General features: G+C 35.0%; 1 protein-coding gene across 1 annotated transcript; it reads left to right on the top strand.

Moving 5' to 3' along the window:
• Window positions 1-12,902: 12,902 nt before the first annotated feature.
• On the top strand, window positions 12,903-14,626 carry LOC145136854 (transcription factor TCP4-like). Its single transcript, XM_079070961.1, has 2 exons — window positions 12,903-14,291; window positions 14,378-14,626. Exon 1 carries the CDS (start codon window positions 13,198-13,200, stop codon window positions 14,254-14,256), a length of 1,059 nt encoding a protein of 352 aa, XP_078927087.1. The 5' UTR covers window positions 12,903-13,197; the 3' UTR covers window positions 14,257-14,291; window positions 14,378-14,626.
• The last annotated feature ends 2,761 nt before the right edge of the window (window positions 14,627-17,387 follow it).

Here is a 17,387-nt window from a genome sequence, read left to right on the forward strand (position 1 = left end):
CATCATCACTAGTCCCACTCCTTCCGGGGTTGTGGCGTGTACCCACCATGATGTCTCTGAAACACAACACAAAATCATCAGAGACTCGCTCAAGTATACTCACACTCGATCACTCGCTCCTTAGCATCCTATGGATTCGTACCTAGGCTGCCTGCAGATCTGGTGCTTTCAGTAGTACGGGCCCAATACTACCTTCCACACCAAGTCCGTAGTCACCCGAAGTCCTCCTCCTAGGATTCCAATTAACAAATACTCTATATCTCACGATTCACAGACTACTCTCTCGGAAGACTCCCCTCAAGCTCATCTAGGTACCTCCTCCTAGATTATCTCTCGACTCAAAACTCAGTTAATACTCAGAGCAAATAGCAGGTAACACTGATCAAAAACACCTCCTAGGCTAAGGCATCACAAATCAGGCAACTCTAGCCCTAGAATATGAAATACCTAGCCTAATTTTCTATCATGCAACCCTAACAGAATATTTCATAAATATCTCATAACACAAAGTAAGGGTATCTTGGGAAATCACGGTTCGGGCTCTGGCTGATTGTACACACCGCTCCAACTCGTTTTCTCTTAAAGCTCTTTCTCGTTTTAGAAAAATCATTTCTTTTGAAAATGTTTCTCAAATCCTCAGTTTGAGTCCAAACACACCCGGAGGTGCATCCGAATCCCTCAAACCAAGGCTCTGATACCAACTTGTAACACCGAAATTTTCAAACCAAAATTTTCATTTTGAACATAAAAATCACATATCATATTTCCCGAAATATCTCAAGTATCACCATTAATACAATTTATTTATCAAAAGTTGTTTATCACATAAACCAGGATCCTCCAAAATATATCCCCAAAGCGAGTGTGTGTACAATCAAGTCGGGGCCTTCTCGTGATCATCGGAAGTACCTGAAACACATAACACATAACACGGTAAGCATGAAGCTTAGTGAGTTCCCCAAAATACCACATACAGCTCATTAGCCACTCTAGGCCATAACTCGATAAGACCCTCCGGTCAGTGTGTCTCGGTAGGACCCTCCGGTCCCAAATCAGTAAGCTCATAGTAATAATATTCAACATAAATCACAAAGACATAATGCAGAATATCAAATACACAGATAAACACAATATACAGCTCAATCACACAATGTACCACTCAAGGCAAGTATAGTGAGAAGACTCACCTCGTAAGTAAGCTAAGTGAATGAATACTCTCGCACACGAATCACCAAGTCTAGCCTCCTCCTAATCACATAAGATAAGTTTATCTAATTAACTCTTTATATTGCACATTTTACTAAGTTATTTCTCTTTCTCTCTCTCTCTTGAAGTAGGAAAAGACCATTTTACCCCTCCATGGTTTCCCAAAGACAGGGTTGACCAAACCCTAAGTCAACATAAGTCAAACTTGAGTCAACAGTCCATGTTGACCCTACTCGTCGAGTGCAGTCATGGGACTCGACGAGTCTTCTCGCCATCCCCGGAATCACTCAAAAGTCTGGCTCAACTCGTCGAGTTGCTGCACGATCAAAACCATCGGGACAACCCCATCCAACTCGTCGAGTCGGCTTCTTGACTCGGCGAGTTCATTTAGACTCATCTCTCATTCAGTCGTTTTCAAGGCAGAGAACTTCCCCAAACTCTGGATCTACACTCCTAAGGCTCATCTATCCCGTAAAGTCACAGGCTTTACGTTCATGCATGAAATTTTGAGCTTAAAATGCCAAAACACACCCCAAAAAAGGTTTTTCACTCAAGATCACTATTATGGTTGGATAAAGCAGGGACTTTTGGACTCTAGGGACCTCACATGGTCCAGATCTGAAGTTCAAACCCTCTCAATGAGCATGGGACACTCAAGGTCCTCATATTTGGGTGGAAGAACCCTAGATTCACAAAATCATAAGATCTATACAATAGAATGAGAAAGGTGAAAGCTTTATACCTTTCCCGGAAGCTTTGAAGTGAAACAACCTAAGATCTAGCAGCACCCTCTTGTCCCTTGGCTTGGAAATTTTCTCTTCTCTTCACAAAATGCACCAAACACTCACAATTAGCAAAGCATTCTCTCTAGGCTCAAAGGTCGTTTAGGGTTTTCTCTCAAGGAAGGGTAGCCGCAAATGAGGCTATAAGTGCCTTTAAATAGGCCCCAAACCCGGGGATTTAGGGTTTCTCATCCTAGCGCCTACTCGGCGAGCCGGATCTCGGACTCGTCAAGTAGGTCATTAATCCTACGTGGCCCATCGCGACTCTACTCGACGAGTTGGAGCACCGGCTTGTCGAGAAGCTCAAAATATAAATAAATAAATTAATAACAAATGATATACCTGGAAGTCCGGATGTTACAAACGACTTTAAACTTCTGATCATGGTCATCCAGCTTGTGTTGGAGACTGATGTAACACCGTAAATTTTCAAACAAAATTTTCATTTTTAAACCACATAAAACTTAGTATCACATTTCAAAAAAACCACAAATGTATTAGTTGTCAAAACACAAATGAACATAATGACTGATAATATCCCAAAATCCTCCAACATAATCTCGAACAGGTGTGTACAATCAAGTCGGCGCCTTCCCGCGATCCTGAGAAGTACTTGAAACACATATCACACAACACGGTAAGCACGAAGCTTAGTGAGTTCCCCAAAATACCACATACACAAATAATAAGCCTCTCATGGATATAGCTCGACATGGACCCTCCGGTCATGCGTCTCGGTGAGGACCCTCCGGTCTCTCGGCTCGGTGTGGACCCTTCGGTCATGTGTCTCAGTGAAGACCCTCCGGTCTCACATCTCGGATTGGACCCTCCGGTCCTGTATCTCAGTGAAGACCCTCTGGTCTCACAACTCGGTTTGGACCCTCCAGTCCTAACTCAGTAAAGCACAGAATAATATAGCATATATCACAAAGACAAAATGCTTAATATCACATAACTCAGTATAAGCACATAGGACCCTCTGGTCGATGACTCAAATAAGACCCTCTGGTCACTCAGTATTACCACTCAGGTAAGTATAGTGAGAAGACTCACCTCGTAAGTAAAGCAAGTATGTCTCATACTCGAACCACCGGTCTAGCCTCCGCCTAACATATATCGTAATTAACTCTAATTAAAAAACGACCCCCAAAGATGTTAGGATAAAACCACTACTAATTCTCAGAATGATAAAACACCATTTTACCCTTCCATGGCCTCTAAAGTCCACAATTTGACCAAACCCTAAAATTCAACAAAAGTCAACACCAAGCGCGTACGCTGGGCGTACATCCCTTTACGTTGGGCGTACTACTTCGCCATGCATGCATCGGGAAACTTCGTCGCTACGCTGCGCATATCTGGGAGTACGCTCATCGTACGTACCAAACTCACTTTTCCCACTCTCTTGGTCTTAATCCGTTAAGACCATAACTATAATCTCAGATCTGGACTCACTAAAGGCTAATACTCCATAAAGTTTGTGACTTTAAGCCTTTGCATGGCTGAGAAAGTCTAAAACCCATAAACTCTCACTCCTTGCTCACAAAAGTTCTCATATATCATGCATGGGGAGATCTTGACGTCCAAGATCCTATTTTTATGAGTCCACTCCACTAGAGACACTTAAAGGGACATGTATTAGGCTCTAGAGTTCAACAAACTCATAAAGCTTCAAGTATTGGGACATAAACCCTAAAATGAACCACAATATGCACAAATCAAAACAATGAGAAAGCTTTGAGCTTGATACCTCCAAATGATGCACCGACCACAGGGAAACTCAGATCCAAATCTTGGACTCCAACTCTATTCTCTTCAAAGCTCCTTCTTCACTCAAAGAACCCCACAAAGAACACTCAAAAGCTTCAAATGGCCACTCAAGCTAAGAAAACGAAAATTAGGGTTTTGAGGGGAGTTGATAAATGGAAATGGTGGCCAGAAATGAGGCCATCATGTTCCTTAAATAGGGATACACCACACAATTAGGGTTTTCACTCTAAGCCTAGTACGTCCAGCGTACCCTCTGGTACGCCCAGCGTACTAGGTGGCTTTCGCGTCCAAATCACGCACATGAGTACGCTGAACGTACACATGCGTACGCCCTGCATACTCAGCTACCACCTTTTCTCAATTAAGGGCCAAACTTGAAAACTACAATAAAGTAAGGGCTATTGAGATATACTTGGTCTCGGGATGTTACAACTGATGTGGTCGATCCTGCAAACGATATACTCATGTCCAAGCTGCTCCTTCAACCATTTCATTTCGGTTTGGTTTTCTGTAATCTTCTGACCAAAATCACAGAAGATTGAGTGGAGCACATTGTAGTTGATGTCTTCACAAGAATTTAAAGAGTCGGGTGAAGGTGGTGGAGCCGACATTGTTGCTTTTTAAAGGTTCTTCCAGATGATTGTTTGCCCGAATATGGTAAACAAGTTTGAGAGTTGTTTTACTTCAAACCCCACATGGGTGTGTCCCCTTATAATTTGAGACGTGTGCCTGGGACTCAATCGAATCGACAGTGTAAGGTTGTTGGGGTGTTGGTGGAAATTAAAGACGATAATTACTCTTTGCATGTGTCAGCTTCTGTGTCACCGAGTCAACTTGGTATTGACTCAATGGGTTAACTCACATGTATACATGGCAAGTGACGAGGCAGGTTAACCTGCTAAAATTGGTAAGATGACTTTCCCAATCGGTAAAACACAAGTTTCTGCCATTAAAATGCAAAAAATAGTCAAGAGGGACCATTTAAACCATTATACGTAACTTTGTTGGGCTACAGTGACAATAACCCATGTTAAAATATGTTTAATATAAACTTGAATTGAAATGCCAAATCAATTGAAATAATATCCAAAACTCTTTAAAGATTTAAATTAACCGATCATAAGAATTGTTAAAAAAAATAATAAATTGATAATTTCATTTAGCGCAAGCAACGGGTAGAGGTCATTGAACAATATTCTTCAAAATAATTGAGATTTTTTTATACATAAACTTAGTGAAAAAATTATTATGTCAAAGTTAATGTAACTGTTTTAAACAATATATAATTTTTCATATTTTAACAATATTATTTTAACATTTACAATACACAGACATTTGTCTATTATTTTATAAAACAAAGGGTTGATGTTCACGTGTTATATCATACCCCTTATTTTAATTGTATGTATTTGATTAGATAATATTTTGTTGTTTGAATTTGAATGAGGCTTCAAGGTTAATTCTACTCCCACTCATCTATGTCTAATATTTATATTTCTATCATTATGTATTTTATTTATTTATCGCAAGTGAAGATGTGATGTAAAATTTGATTATATAGAGATGATCAAATATTAACTTAAACAAAACTTAGCAACAAATATAATTTTTTTGAAAAGAAAATATGAATGATAAAACCTATTTTAAAAGGTTTTATAGACTATTTACACACAACAATAACTAATCTATAAGAAAGTATTTCTTTTAATGACATGCAATTGAAAGTTTGAGAGATTCAAATTTTATCAAACGCATCGCTATATCACCTTTAGTGTGATATCTTTTAGGCTAAGATGAATGTTAACATGCTTCTACGGCTATGATGAGTCGTTCGCTAAGCATGCTTGCTACCAAGTCGTTAAGTTCGCAACACATCGCCTCCTAGCGCACGCTAGGGGGCTCGCGCACCAACAACTTGTTAGGATCTTAGCGAGAGGAAAGTGAAAGGGTCGGAAGGATTTGATTGGGTATTTGACCTTTGATTGTTGACACTATATTAAAACACAATTGACCATCAAATATTTTTAGTGTTTTTTTCTTCTAAAGGAAATCAGAAAAATATACTTTTAGTATATATAAGGCTGGCGCGCCACAGTTAGCTGAAAAGCTAGCTTATTTTTCGAGTTTTTTGAAATTGTCGTGTTTGGCAAGTCAAAAAGTAGCTTATAAGCTAGCTTTTTAAAAAGCTACTTTGACTAGCTTTTTAGGAGCTTTTTTAAAAGTTTCCAAATATACCCATTAATTAATTATAAAAACACATTATTTTAAATGTCCTTTTATGTCATTTCATATTTTTCAACTAGTTTTCAGCTAGTTTTACCAAATGTTATTTTTTATCAGCTAGCTTTTCAGCTATCAGCTAACTTTTTATTTAACAGCTATCTTTTCAGCTAACAACTAGCTTTTCAGCTAGTACGCCAAACATAGCCTAAATTGACCATTTTTTAAAACAAAACCTTTCATTTTTTGTTTTTGAAAAAACAACTTTATTTTTTTAAAAAAAAATATAGTATTTTTTGCTTTTAAAATTCAAATTTTAAACATCTCTTTCAACCGATATAAATAATCATTCACCTTTTATAATCTATTTAAGATTTAATTTATTGTAACTTTTTTAATTTAATATGAAATGTTTGTGTTTTAAAAAAATATAACTTATTTAATGTTAATTGTTTGTGTTTTAAAAAAGAATTTATTTAATATGAAATGTTTGTATATTAAAAAATATAATTTATTTAAGTTTGAAAAAAAAATAAAAAAAATCAAAGAGTGTTAAGGGTGATACCACTTCCTATGAAATGATAAGAATAAGATGATAGCGAAATGGCAGACACAAAAATACCATGATAATCAAAAAAATGATATGACAAGATGTTAAGAATGTTAACGTAAGTACTAAAATACATTCACATTACCTTTTTACCTTCCTTTATCTAAAAAAATAATTTAGAAAAAAAAACACAAATAAAGAAAGAACCAATTACACCCCACCACACATTCTCTCTTCAACTTCTCCCCTTTCTCCTCGTGTTGCAGAGACAACGAGCATGACTCGACGCATGCCCGTAACATATTCTAGGGGGCGGGAGGAATGACGTAAAAAATCATATTATTAAAGACAACACATCTTTGAAGATAACGATGCATTATAGACAATAATAATTCTATTTTGTCTTTTATAATTATGTAAAGTGTCGGTAAGGTTAATAAGTGTGTAGCATTATTATATATGTGACATAAAGTCTTATGTAAAGTAGTTTGTCTTCTTGCAATCATACGATTGCAATAATGTAAAGATACCGTGTGTAAACGGCTCTTTGGAGCCTATATATAAAGGGCTTTGCCCTTTGTGAATAAAGCAGAGTGATTTGTGATTATAAGATTTGAGTTGATCTCAATCTTCTTCTGTTGAAATAGATTTTCTATTTCTGAATAGCAGAACCCTATCCAAACATATCCATATATTCATATAAACATATCAAACCCAGACAATCAATCAATCGTCAATCCATTCCGACGCATCATTCAGGTATATTTTGTCTTAATTTTATTAAATCCGTCATGTTTTTCAATTTGGTATCAGAGCTAAGTAACGTTCTTATTATTCTTATTATTAGTTTGCATATTCAATCTATCGTTAATAAGAATATATGCATATGCAGCATCATAAACATGATAAGCATCATAAACATCATAAACATCATAAACATGATAATAAATAACCATTGTTTTTAAATATTCATATTTAAAAAAGTTATCAACAATTAAAATATTTATCGTAAGAAGATTTAATACCATAAATATGTCTCAAGATATTTTCAATTGTTAAATTACTTTTATTTCTTCATGATAGTATCATTTCGAGTTGTTTTAACTATTAATTCTACAAAATTTGAAATTTTTATTAAAATAATACTCGTTCTTAATAATCAAATTAATCGAATTCATGCTTGAAATATATATTTATGTCTAACAAAATTTTGATGAATTGTATTCCTAATAGAAATATTATTTGAAGAATACAGCAAATCCAAGAATCTATAAATAATTCTAAGAAAAATCTCAAGGATTCTTACAAACCTAATAATCAAGGTACGATTTTAAACAATAACCATATTCATGATGTTAGATATTTCATAAGAACTAGTATTAAAATCCGTTACAAGCAAATACGTCATCTAAAAACAAAACTATTTGTATTTTAAAACATATGTCTTTTAAACATTCATATGTACTTTTACTATTATTTTCTAGCTTTGGTATGACCATCATCATTTGTCATCATAAACATTATTATAATTACCACTACTATTAAATAAATTTTAATCGTAACTTTAAATCCAAAACAAAACTAAACCATTATTATTATAAAATTATAATCATGAGTTTTTCAAGCCTAGATACAAATAAACAAGAATTAAAATTTTTTCGTAAAACATTGAAACAATCTAAAAAATTTCTTTTAGACTTAAAAATAGATTCTGGCATATCAATGATAAATTGTATATCTAATATTGAAGCAATACATATAATAAATAATAGTATAAATTGGAAACAAGAACAAATAAAAAACCTTGAAGATAAAATAACAAAATTAATTTGTTAAATATGATAGAAAAAACAACTACTTCACTAGAAAAAAGAAACTAAAAATTTTTAATACACACAATATATGGAAACTTTACAAGAAAAAGTAGAAACACTAACTAAATTATTTGCAGCACTAGAAATTCCATCTGAAACTCAAGAAAATAATATAGAAATAGAAAATAATTCAGATAATAATGACGCAGAAGTAATATATGATTTTTCTTCAGAAGATGAAAACCCTTATTCAAATCCATATAGAGATTCACAAAACAATTTTGGATTAAAACGAAAACAATCATATGTTGAAGATGATTATCAAAGTCAATATATTTATGGACCACCTTCATTAGAAGAAAATTTTTTATATAGACAAGGAATGGTTAAAAATAAACAAAACAAATGGGAAAAAATACCTCCTCAATACATATCTAAATTATTTACATTTCCAACAAATTCAGATATTCTTTTTATTGATTGTGACCAAAATCCTGAAGCAAAAATTCAAGAATGGAGTAATAAAATAGGAGTACAAATTCAGTTAACCGAAGAATTAAGAAATTTACACCAAAAACATTTTCTTAATTATATCATTCATAAAACACAAGGTAACGCATATCGTTTCCTTTCATCTCTTGATGAAACCGAAACAATGATGATAGCCACCACTGATGCTATGGAAACATTTAAAAATGTATTAAGCCGTCTTATTCAGGAATTCATAGGAAAACAAATTGAAGATAAAATATCAAAAGAAGCTTTTCAATTAGAATCACTATGGCATTTAACTAATTTACGAATTTGTAATATGTGTTATTTAGAACCATTTATATGTGAATATTCTGAACATTATTATAATTTAGATTCCATTAGAAAAAAGGCAGCATTAGATATGTTCTATCAAAAATTACCATCATTAGTAAGCCAAAGTGTAATAAAAGATTTCCAAGAAGCATTACAACAAAATAAAGTTGCAGACACCTTAGGAGCACGAATAAGCATATTAAAAGCATGGATGCAGAAAAAATGTTTAGAACAAAAAACAGCACAAGATGCAAAAATTGATTTATGTTGTGACATCCTTTCTAACAAAGTAAATCAATATGGTTGTAAAGAAAAACAACAAAGTAAAAAGAAAATTTGGAAAAAACAAACTTATAAACCCAAATATAAAGAATATTATAAACAAGGGGAAAAAAATATTTCCGAAATAGAAAACAATATAAACAAAAATATCAATCCAAAACAAATTATTGTCCATCGAATAAAAAAGACTGTAAATGTTGGATATGTCAAGAAGAATGACACAAAGCTTATGAATGCCCGAAAAAGACTAAAAAAGAAAAAGAAACAAATATATTAAAAATTGTATACGACCTTGGATACGAATTCATAGAAGATTCAGATATAAATTCAGATATAGATATTTATGCATATACAACTGATTCTGATTCAGATGCAGGTACATAATCCTATGGAAAAAGTATTATCAGAATTAGAACTTGAGGGAAACCTCATATCTAACCTATCTGGAATATACATTGCTAAAGCATACAATGGTATGAAAGTACCATCTGAAGTAAACAATGATAAAGCATACAGTGATATGAATATATCACCAAAAGCATACAGTGATATGAATATATCACCAAAAGCATACAGTGATATGAATATATCACCAAAAGCATACAGTGATATGAAAATTTTCATATCATCATTTGAAACAAACAAATTTCAGCAATTATTCAGGTACTCAAGAAACGCAAACATTCAGTCCACAAATATATTGAAATGGAAGCAATCATGAAGCAAATCAAACACCAGTTCAAACAGAAAGAAGATCAAGAAGCATCATTAGTCAGACAACTCGAAGCAGTCAGACGAGAAAAAGAACAACTACGACAAACAATCCAAATTCTATCATCCCAATCAGTACCTAAAAAAGAAGCAGCTAGCAGTTCAACAACGAAGCAACCAAAAGAAGACATTCAAGAAATTTCATCCGATGATAGTCAGCCACAAACAATGCTCAAGTCAGAAAAACAACCTATAATACAAAATCCAGAAGAATATCCACCACTTTAAGCAGATCAAAATATAAAGAAATGGTACGTGATTTTCAACGGAGAAAACAAAGGAGTATATGACAATTGGGGAATCGCCAGTTCATATATTCTTGGAAGAAATATTATTCACAAAAGTTACAAAACAAAAAATGAAGCAGAAGCCGCATACAATGAAGCATACAAAGCAGTAATAAAAGATAACGTCGAATGTTCAAAAACAGTTCTCCTAACATCACAAAAACCTATATCCAGTATTACACCACAAAAACCTGTATCCATCCCAAGATCTCTTAACCAATTAAATGCAAAAATTGCCCTTGAATCCATTCTATCAACCAAAGAAAAAGAAGCCATGAAAAAACCATCTGCCAAAAAATTTGCCGAATTATGGGACAGCCTAATCTCATACACTGAAGTCCATTCTTTAATGGGCTTTTACCCAGTAGCCAGACGACCAGGTCCTAAAGCAGTCTTCTTAGCCGACTTATCAGATCCTATGACTTTATGGGATTATTTTATTCATGGGTTCATCGACACCATCTATCTAGAAGGCACCAACCTACACTACATCAGCGAATTCCCTTCTGCTGTTCAAACTATCATCATAAATTATAAAATACGCTTTGCAAAACAAGAAAGAGGATTATTCATCAAAATGCATTCTAGCTACCCAATTTTTGATGAAGAATCTCAACTAATTGTCCCAAGTATTACTTTTGCAAACATGGGAATAAGCAACGGCTCAAAACCAACAAAAGATGATCTACCCCGTGAATCCCCAACACAAGAGCATCTAATCTTTGCACTTGCCGGTGTTTATTTAGCATCATCACGCATTGGCAACGGTAAAGATCAAAGGTCAAGAATCAGAGTAAATTATGCTAGTAAAACTTTCATTATCTACTCTTTAACAGACAATGAAATCACTCCGGAAGCAATGAAAGCAATTGAAACATTCGAACAACCTTTCGAAAAATTTTCTCATCAACTGGCTGAATTACCCGATGATATCAAGAAACAACTTTGCAAACATATTATGCATGCTCCAAGACACAATTGCAGTCACTGTTCAGAAAACACAGAAGAAACACCATTTATGGAAGATTAACTTCAGAAATGATGCTAGCAAACATTTTCAAAATTATGTCTTTTTGGAGGCGGGAGGAATGACGTAAGAAATCATATTATTAAAGACAACACATCTTTGAAGATAACGATGCATTATAGACGATAATAATTCTATTTTGTCTTTTATAATTATGTAAAGTGTCGGTAAGGTTAATAAGTGTGTAGCATTATTATATATGTGACATAAAGTCTTATGTAAAGTAGTTTGTCTTCTTGCAATCATACGATTGCAATAATGTAAAGATACCGTGTGTAAACGGCTCTTTGGAGCCTATATAAAGGGCTTTGCCCTTAGTGAATAAAGCAGAGTTATTTGAGATTATAAGATTTGAGTTGTTCTCAATCTTCTTCTGTTGAAATAGTTCGTCTATTTCTGAATAGCAGAACCCTATCCAAACATATCCATATATTCATATAAACATATCAAACCCAGACAATCAATCCATCGTCAATTCATTACGACGCATCATTCAGATATATTCTATCTTAATTTTATTAATTCCGTTATGTTTTTCAAGTTGGTGTACAACGTGCCAAACAAGCTTCGTGTTCTCCTTGGCAAGGGCTTGGCGAGGTCGATTCCTTGTAGTCTAAACATCATCAACTATATTCTAAATTAAATGTTGGTTTTTTAAAAACTAAAATAAAAGAGTAAATCATCATAATTTGTTGTCGACTTTTATCAAGAATTAGTTAAAGGAAAAAAAAAAACAAAGCAAATTATAGACACTAGTTGCTCATCAAAAAGGACCAGAAGCTTTAGTGCTAGAGTATTCCCCCTCCCCCCAACACAGAGGGATCACAAGAACCTTTATGGTCTTATTCTGAATTTTCTGCCACCCCTCTCTCTCTCTCATCTCCAAACCAATCTTCACTTTCATTATTCCGCCACTACCACCACCATTACCATTACCATGATCATCACCACCACCATCATCACCACTTGGTGTATGTGACAATTGCATTCTCCCAAAATAAACCCATTCCCTCGCTCTAGAAAGCCTAAGCTTTCTCTCTCCTCCTCCCCACCACCATCTACCAAATCACCTGTTCATATTTAAGTGTGTACAGTTTGTAGTGTCAGAATTGGGCATCCCCAAAATAGTTTATTAAACTCACCAAAAAGCCTGCTGTTAAAAGCTGTTTGAGAAGGTGGAGATGGGTTAGGCTACAATTTAGGGAGGTCTACTTTTTTTTAATCTATCTCTGTGTGTGTATGTGTGTGCTGTTATGGAGCTTGATTATGGGCTGAATTGCAGACCCTTTACGGCGATGCAGTTGCAGGATCAGTTTTTTCCTGACTTCTTGCAGAGATTAATCGAAATTTATAGCGAATTTGATCAAAGTGAAGAAAGTAGTTCGTGTTTTCTTTGAGTTTTGTGTTTTTGTTTCAAAAGGGTCCGAGTCTGGATTCTCAGAGGAATTATCTGGATTTTTACAAGAACAGCTTGAATCAGAATCAAGAACTGTTGGATTCACGATATGTAGCGGAAGAAGAGGAAGATAATCAAGGGTTTCGAATTGGGTTGCATGGGTTTCCGTTTCACGGTGGATTAACTGGAGAGGCGGCGGCGGCGGTGCAACCTCTGCTTCCGCCGCAGAAGAAACGGTCGTATTTGTTTTCTTTGGTGGAAAACGAAAATGCAACGGATGAGAAAATGGGAGGAAGTTATCAGTACGAACATCAAGAACACTGCCGGCGGCAGTCACCGGTGGGTGGGTCGTCGAGATTTGGGTTGAGAAACTCCGGTGGCGAAATTGTGGAAGTTCACGGTGGTCACATTGTACGGTCAACTGGTCGGAAAGATAGACACAGTAAAGTATGCACCGCGAAAGGACCGAGAGACCGCCGTGTCCGCCTCGCCGCCCACACCGCCATCCAATTCTACGACGTACAAGACCGCCTGGGGTACGACCGTCCGAGCAAAGCCGTCGACTGGCTTATTAAAAAAGCCAAAACCGCCATTGATGAGCTCGACGAGCTTCCCGCCTGGAAACCCACTTCCACCACCGCCGCCACACATTCAACTTCAATTTTGAATTTTGAGCATCACCCAAATGATTGTATTATTGATAATCAAATGAGTAACGCTCAAAATTCAAGCTTTTTACCTCCATCTCTTGATTCAGACTCCATAGCTGATACGATTAAGTCGTTTTTTCCGATGGGTGGTTCCTCAACACCGCACAACAGTAACTCGTCGGCAATGCAATTTCATCAGAGCTTCTCACCGACGGATTTTCTTTCAAGAAGTAGTAATCAAACTCAAGATCTAAGACTCTCTCTTCAATCATTCAAAGATCCGATGCTTCACCACCACCACCACCAACAGACCGAAGAAGGTAACAGTATGTTTCTAGATGGCTCCGGCTGGCCGGAGAGAATGGTGGGTTGGGGTGGTGGTGTTTCCGGTGGCTTTCCCTTCAGTTCATCGCCAACACAAACAACGCCGTTCCTACAGAATCATTTGTTTAATAACAATTCTCAGAGGGGACCCCTTCAGTCCAGTAACACATCTTCAGTTCGTGCTTGGATCGACCAGCCACCGTTCGTCGGCGCTGCGGCAGTTGACCACCCGTCTTCTATGTCCGGTTTCACTTCCGGCGTAGGTGGGTTCTCTGGGTTTCTTATTCCGGCACGTATTGAAGGTGAACAAGAGGAAGACGACGGCGTCTCTGATAAACCGTCCTCGGCTTCCTCTGATTCTCGCCATTGATTCACCTTCATTCTTTATAATCTTCTCTCGAACAGGTAAATATCTCAAACACCCATTGAAATTTTACTCGCTATTTATCGTAAAATCAATCTGATTTCCATGGAATTTGCAATAACTACAGGATCATTTACTGTTTTACGAAAACAGAGGATAAAAAAGATGATTCAGCTTCACAGAGTCAAATCAATGGCCGCTACTACTACTGTTTCAAGATTTTTTGTATTTTGTTTTAATCGAGCATATGTTTAGCTCTAAACTCTATGCTAAATTATATTTGAATTACATCTGTTCTTAGTTTATGTACGCTAATTGGGATCGAAATTAATACTCTGCTAAAACAGAGAAATATATATGTTTTGATTATGCATTCTATTCTTCACCAAACATAGATAACATATTCTTGATAGTTTTCCGACACAAAATTGACCACTTTTGTGATTGATTGAAGCCATAAGATAAAGTTGGGATGTTGCTCTTTTTTTAATGATTGGTCAATTGGATCTCTCTGTACACTGGTTGATAAACTGAAAGAGAAAGCTTTGTTCTTGTTTGCGGATTTCGGATCTTTATTGTGTATATTCTATTTATAAGTATTCTTCAATAGGTAATTGATAGAGTCTAATAACGATTATCAAAATCCATAAAAAGAATGTGATTAAAAAAGAGTCATGATCGTTAATCTCATCCTTCACATCGACATTATGAGAGCATGTTATAATCTTGAAATGGGTATTTGGATTCGAATTTGCCAATTTGGATTGTTAGGCAACTTAACTTAGGCATGCACAAAAAAACCGGTTCAAGATCCGAACCGGTCAAAGAACCGGTAAACCGGTTTACGCTGAACCGGTCCACAATGAACCGAACCGGTTTGAGAACCGAACCACCGGTTTACACCCGTTCGAGATTTTAGTTGTTGAAACCGGTTTAGAACCGGTTTATATCGTGTGAACCGGTATGGAACCGAACCGAACCGGTTTAGAACCGGTGTAACCGGTTTAGATAGGTTCGACTAATTTTTTGAGTGAACCGGTTTGAATCGAACCAGTTTGAGGCTGAACCGGTTTTGCTTGGCTAGGGAGTGAACCGAACCGGTTTAAAGAACCGGTTCGGTTTGAAAAATGAACCTTTTTTTATTACCAAATAGCTTGTTTTATTTGTTAACCGGTTCAGCTATTTGGTTCGGTTTGGTAATAACCGGTTCAGCTATTTGAAAAATGAACCTTTTTTTTTTTGTTATTTGTTAACTTAGGTAAAAAAAACTGTTCTTTTTCTTAATTTAAGGTAATAACCTTTTTTTATTACTAATTAGATCATTAAACAAACATTTTCATATTTATTATGTCACTACATTTGTAATTGTTTAAAATTGTAGATTTGGGTAATTGCTTACCTAATAGATGATGATTTTGATAATGTCTATTAATTAATGTATCTAGAGGGCGTACATTGACATATTTATACCAAAGGGCCAATAGCGGTAAGGAGTGACTCTCTCATATGAGAGGTCATGGGTTCAAGTCTCGGTGGAGACATAGGTGGTTATTTAGGAGTAGTAGGTTAGTTAGTTTGTCGTTTCAAAAAAAAAAGACATATTTATAGATTTTAAGTTGAATATAATATTAAACTAGTCATAAAAATTAAAGGGTTAAATTAATACACACTTTATTCTCATAAATCTATATATTTAGTTTGAATTCTCAACCTATTAGATGAGGGGCGTATTTACATCAACTTTTGATACACCTACTCACCTAGTTCAATAAGGTTGTTAAACTATACATTTTATTTCAGCTAGGTCATTGGATTAACATTTTTACACACTTAGTGACCAAATAGCTTGTTTTCCTAAGTTTAGTAACTTAATTGACAAAAAAAAATTAGTTTGTTATCCAAATTAACATAAATAAGATGGCACATAATATTATGAAAGTCAAATTAATCCTTGTTGTTAAGCCTAACTTGTATTACTTGAAAACTGTTCGATTCTTATTTTTCCATATCAATTCTACAATACCTTTTCAAAATTATTATAGACCATGTCATTTTCAAAGCTTCATTTATTGATGATAAACAAAACCGGACCGGTCCCATTTCATGGCAGTTGTAACCTCGGCACGCGGTGGCTAGTGGTCCATGGAAATGGATGGTGTCAAATGCCACGAAGCTAAATAATTTAAATATCAAGAACTTTGATCCGTATTTGAGGTATTTATGTGAATAAGCGATGCCCATCCTTCGAAAGAAGAGTGTCTATTTTAATTAAAGAGCGTATTTCACATAAATTGCTGAAATATATAAACCATGCAAATGGTATATGATAATCAATAACTTGAATATCGACATTTAATCATGTAAATTCACTATCCTTAAGTAATATTTTAACCATGGTTTGCATTATAACATGGGTATCAGGTAATTCACTATAAGATTTATGAAAATGGTATGTTTGATATTCCGAAAACTAGCAATGTTCTCTTAAGAACCAAAAGATTTATAAGAAATGTCAACTCATAATCAACTCATCATTTTTTAACGCCAAAAACACAAATCTTCTCAAAATGGTACGTCTAAGCCATATCTATGCTAAAAAAAAAAAAGATTTGACGATTTTTTTTTTTTTTTGGTTTTTTTGTATGACTGCTTATGAGCATAATCAGCAGTTGTACAGACTGCTGGTGAGCACAATCAGCAGTCATATGGACTTCGGGTGAACACAATCAACAGTCATATGGACTGCTGATTGTGCACATCCGCAGTCCATATAACTGTTGATTGTGTTCATCATCAGTCCGTACAACTGTTGATTGTGTATAAATGCAAATTTCAAAAATAAATAAAAAAAAGTTGTGAAATCTTTTTTTTTAGCCTATATGTGGCTTAGACGCACCATTTGGAGAAGATTTATGTTTTTGGTGTTTATTATGAGTTCGCAAGTTCACACATTTTTTTTGGTTCTCACAATAACTCAGCCATATATATATATATATATATATATATATATATATATATATATATATATATAGATATATATATATATATATATATATATATATATATATATATATATATATAGAGAGAGAGAGAGAGAGAGCTAGGTTCAAGTATTTTAACTAATTATTGTGTGGATG

This window comes from Lactuca virosa, chromosome 9 (assembly GCF_052849685.1).
Source record: "Lactuca virosa cultivar CGN04683 chromosome 9, Lactuca_virosa_CGN04683_v6, whole genome shotgun sequence".
NCBI classification, from domain to species: domain Eukaryota; kingdom Viridiplantae; phylum Streptophyta; class Magnoliopsida; order Asterales; family Asteraceae; genus Lactuca; species Lactuca virosa.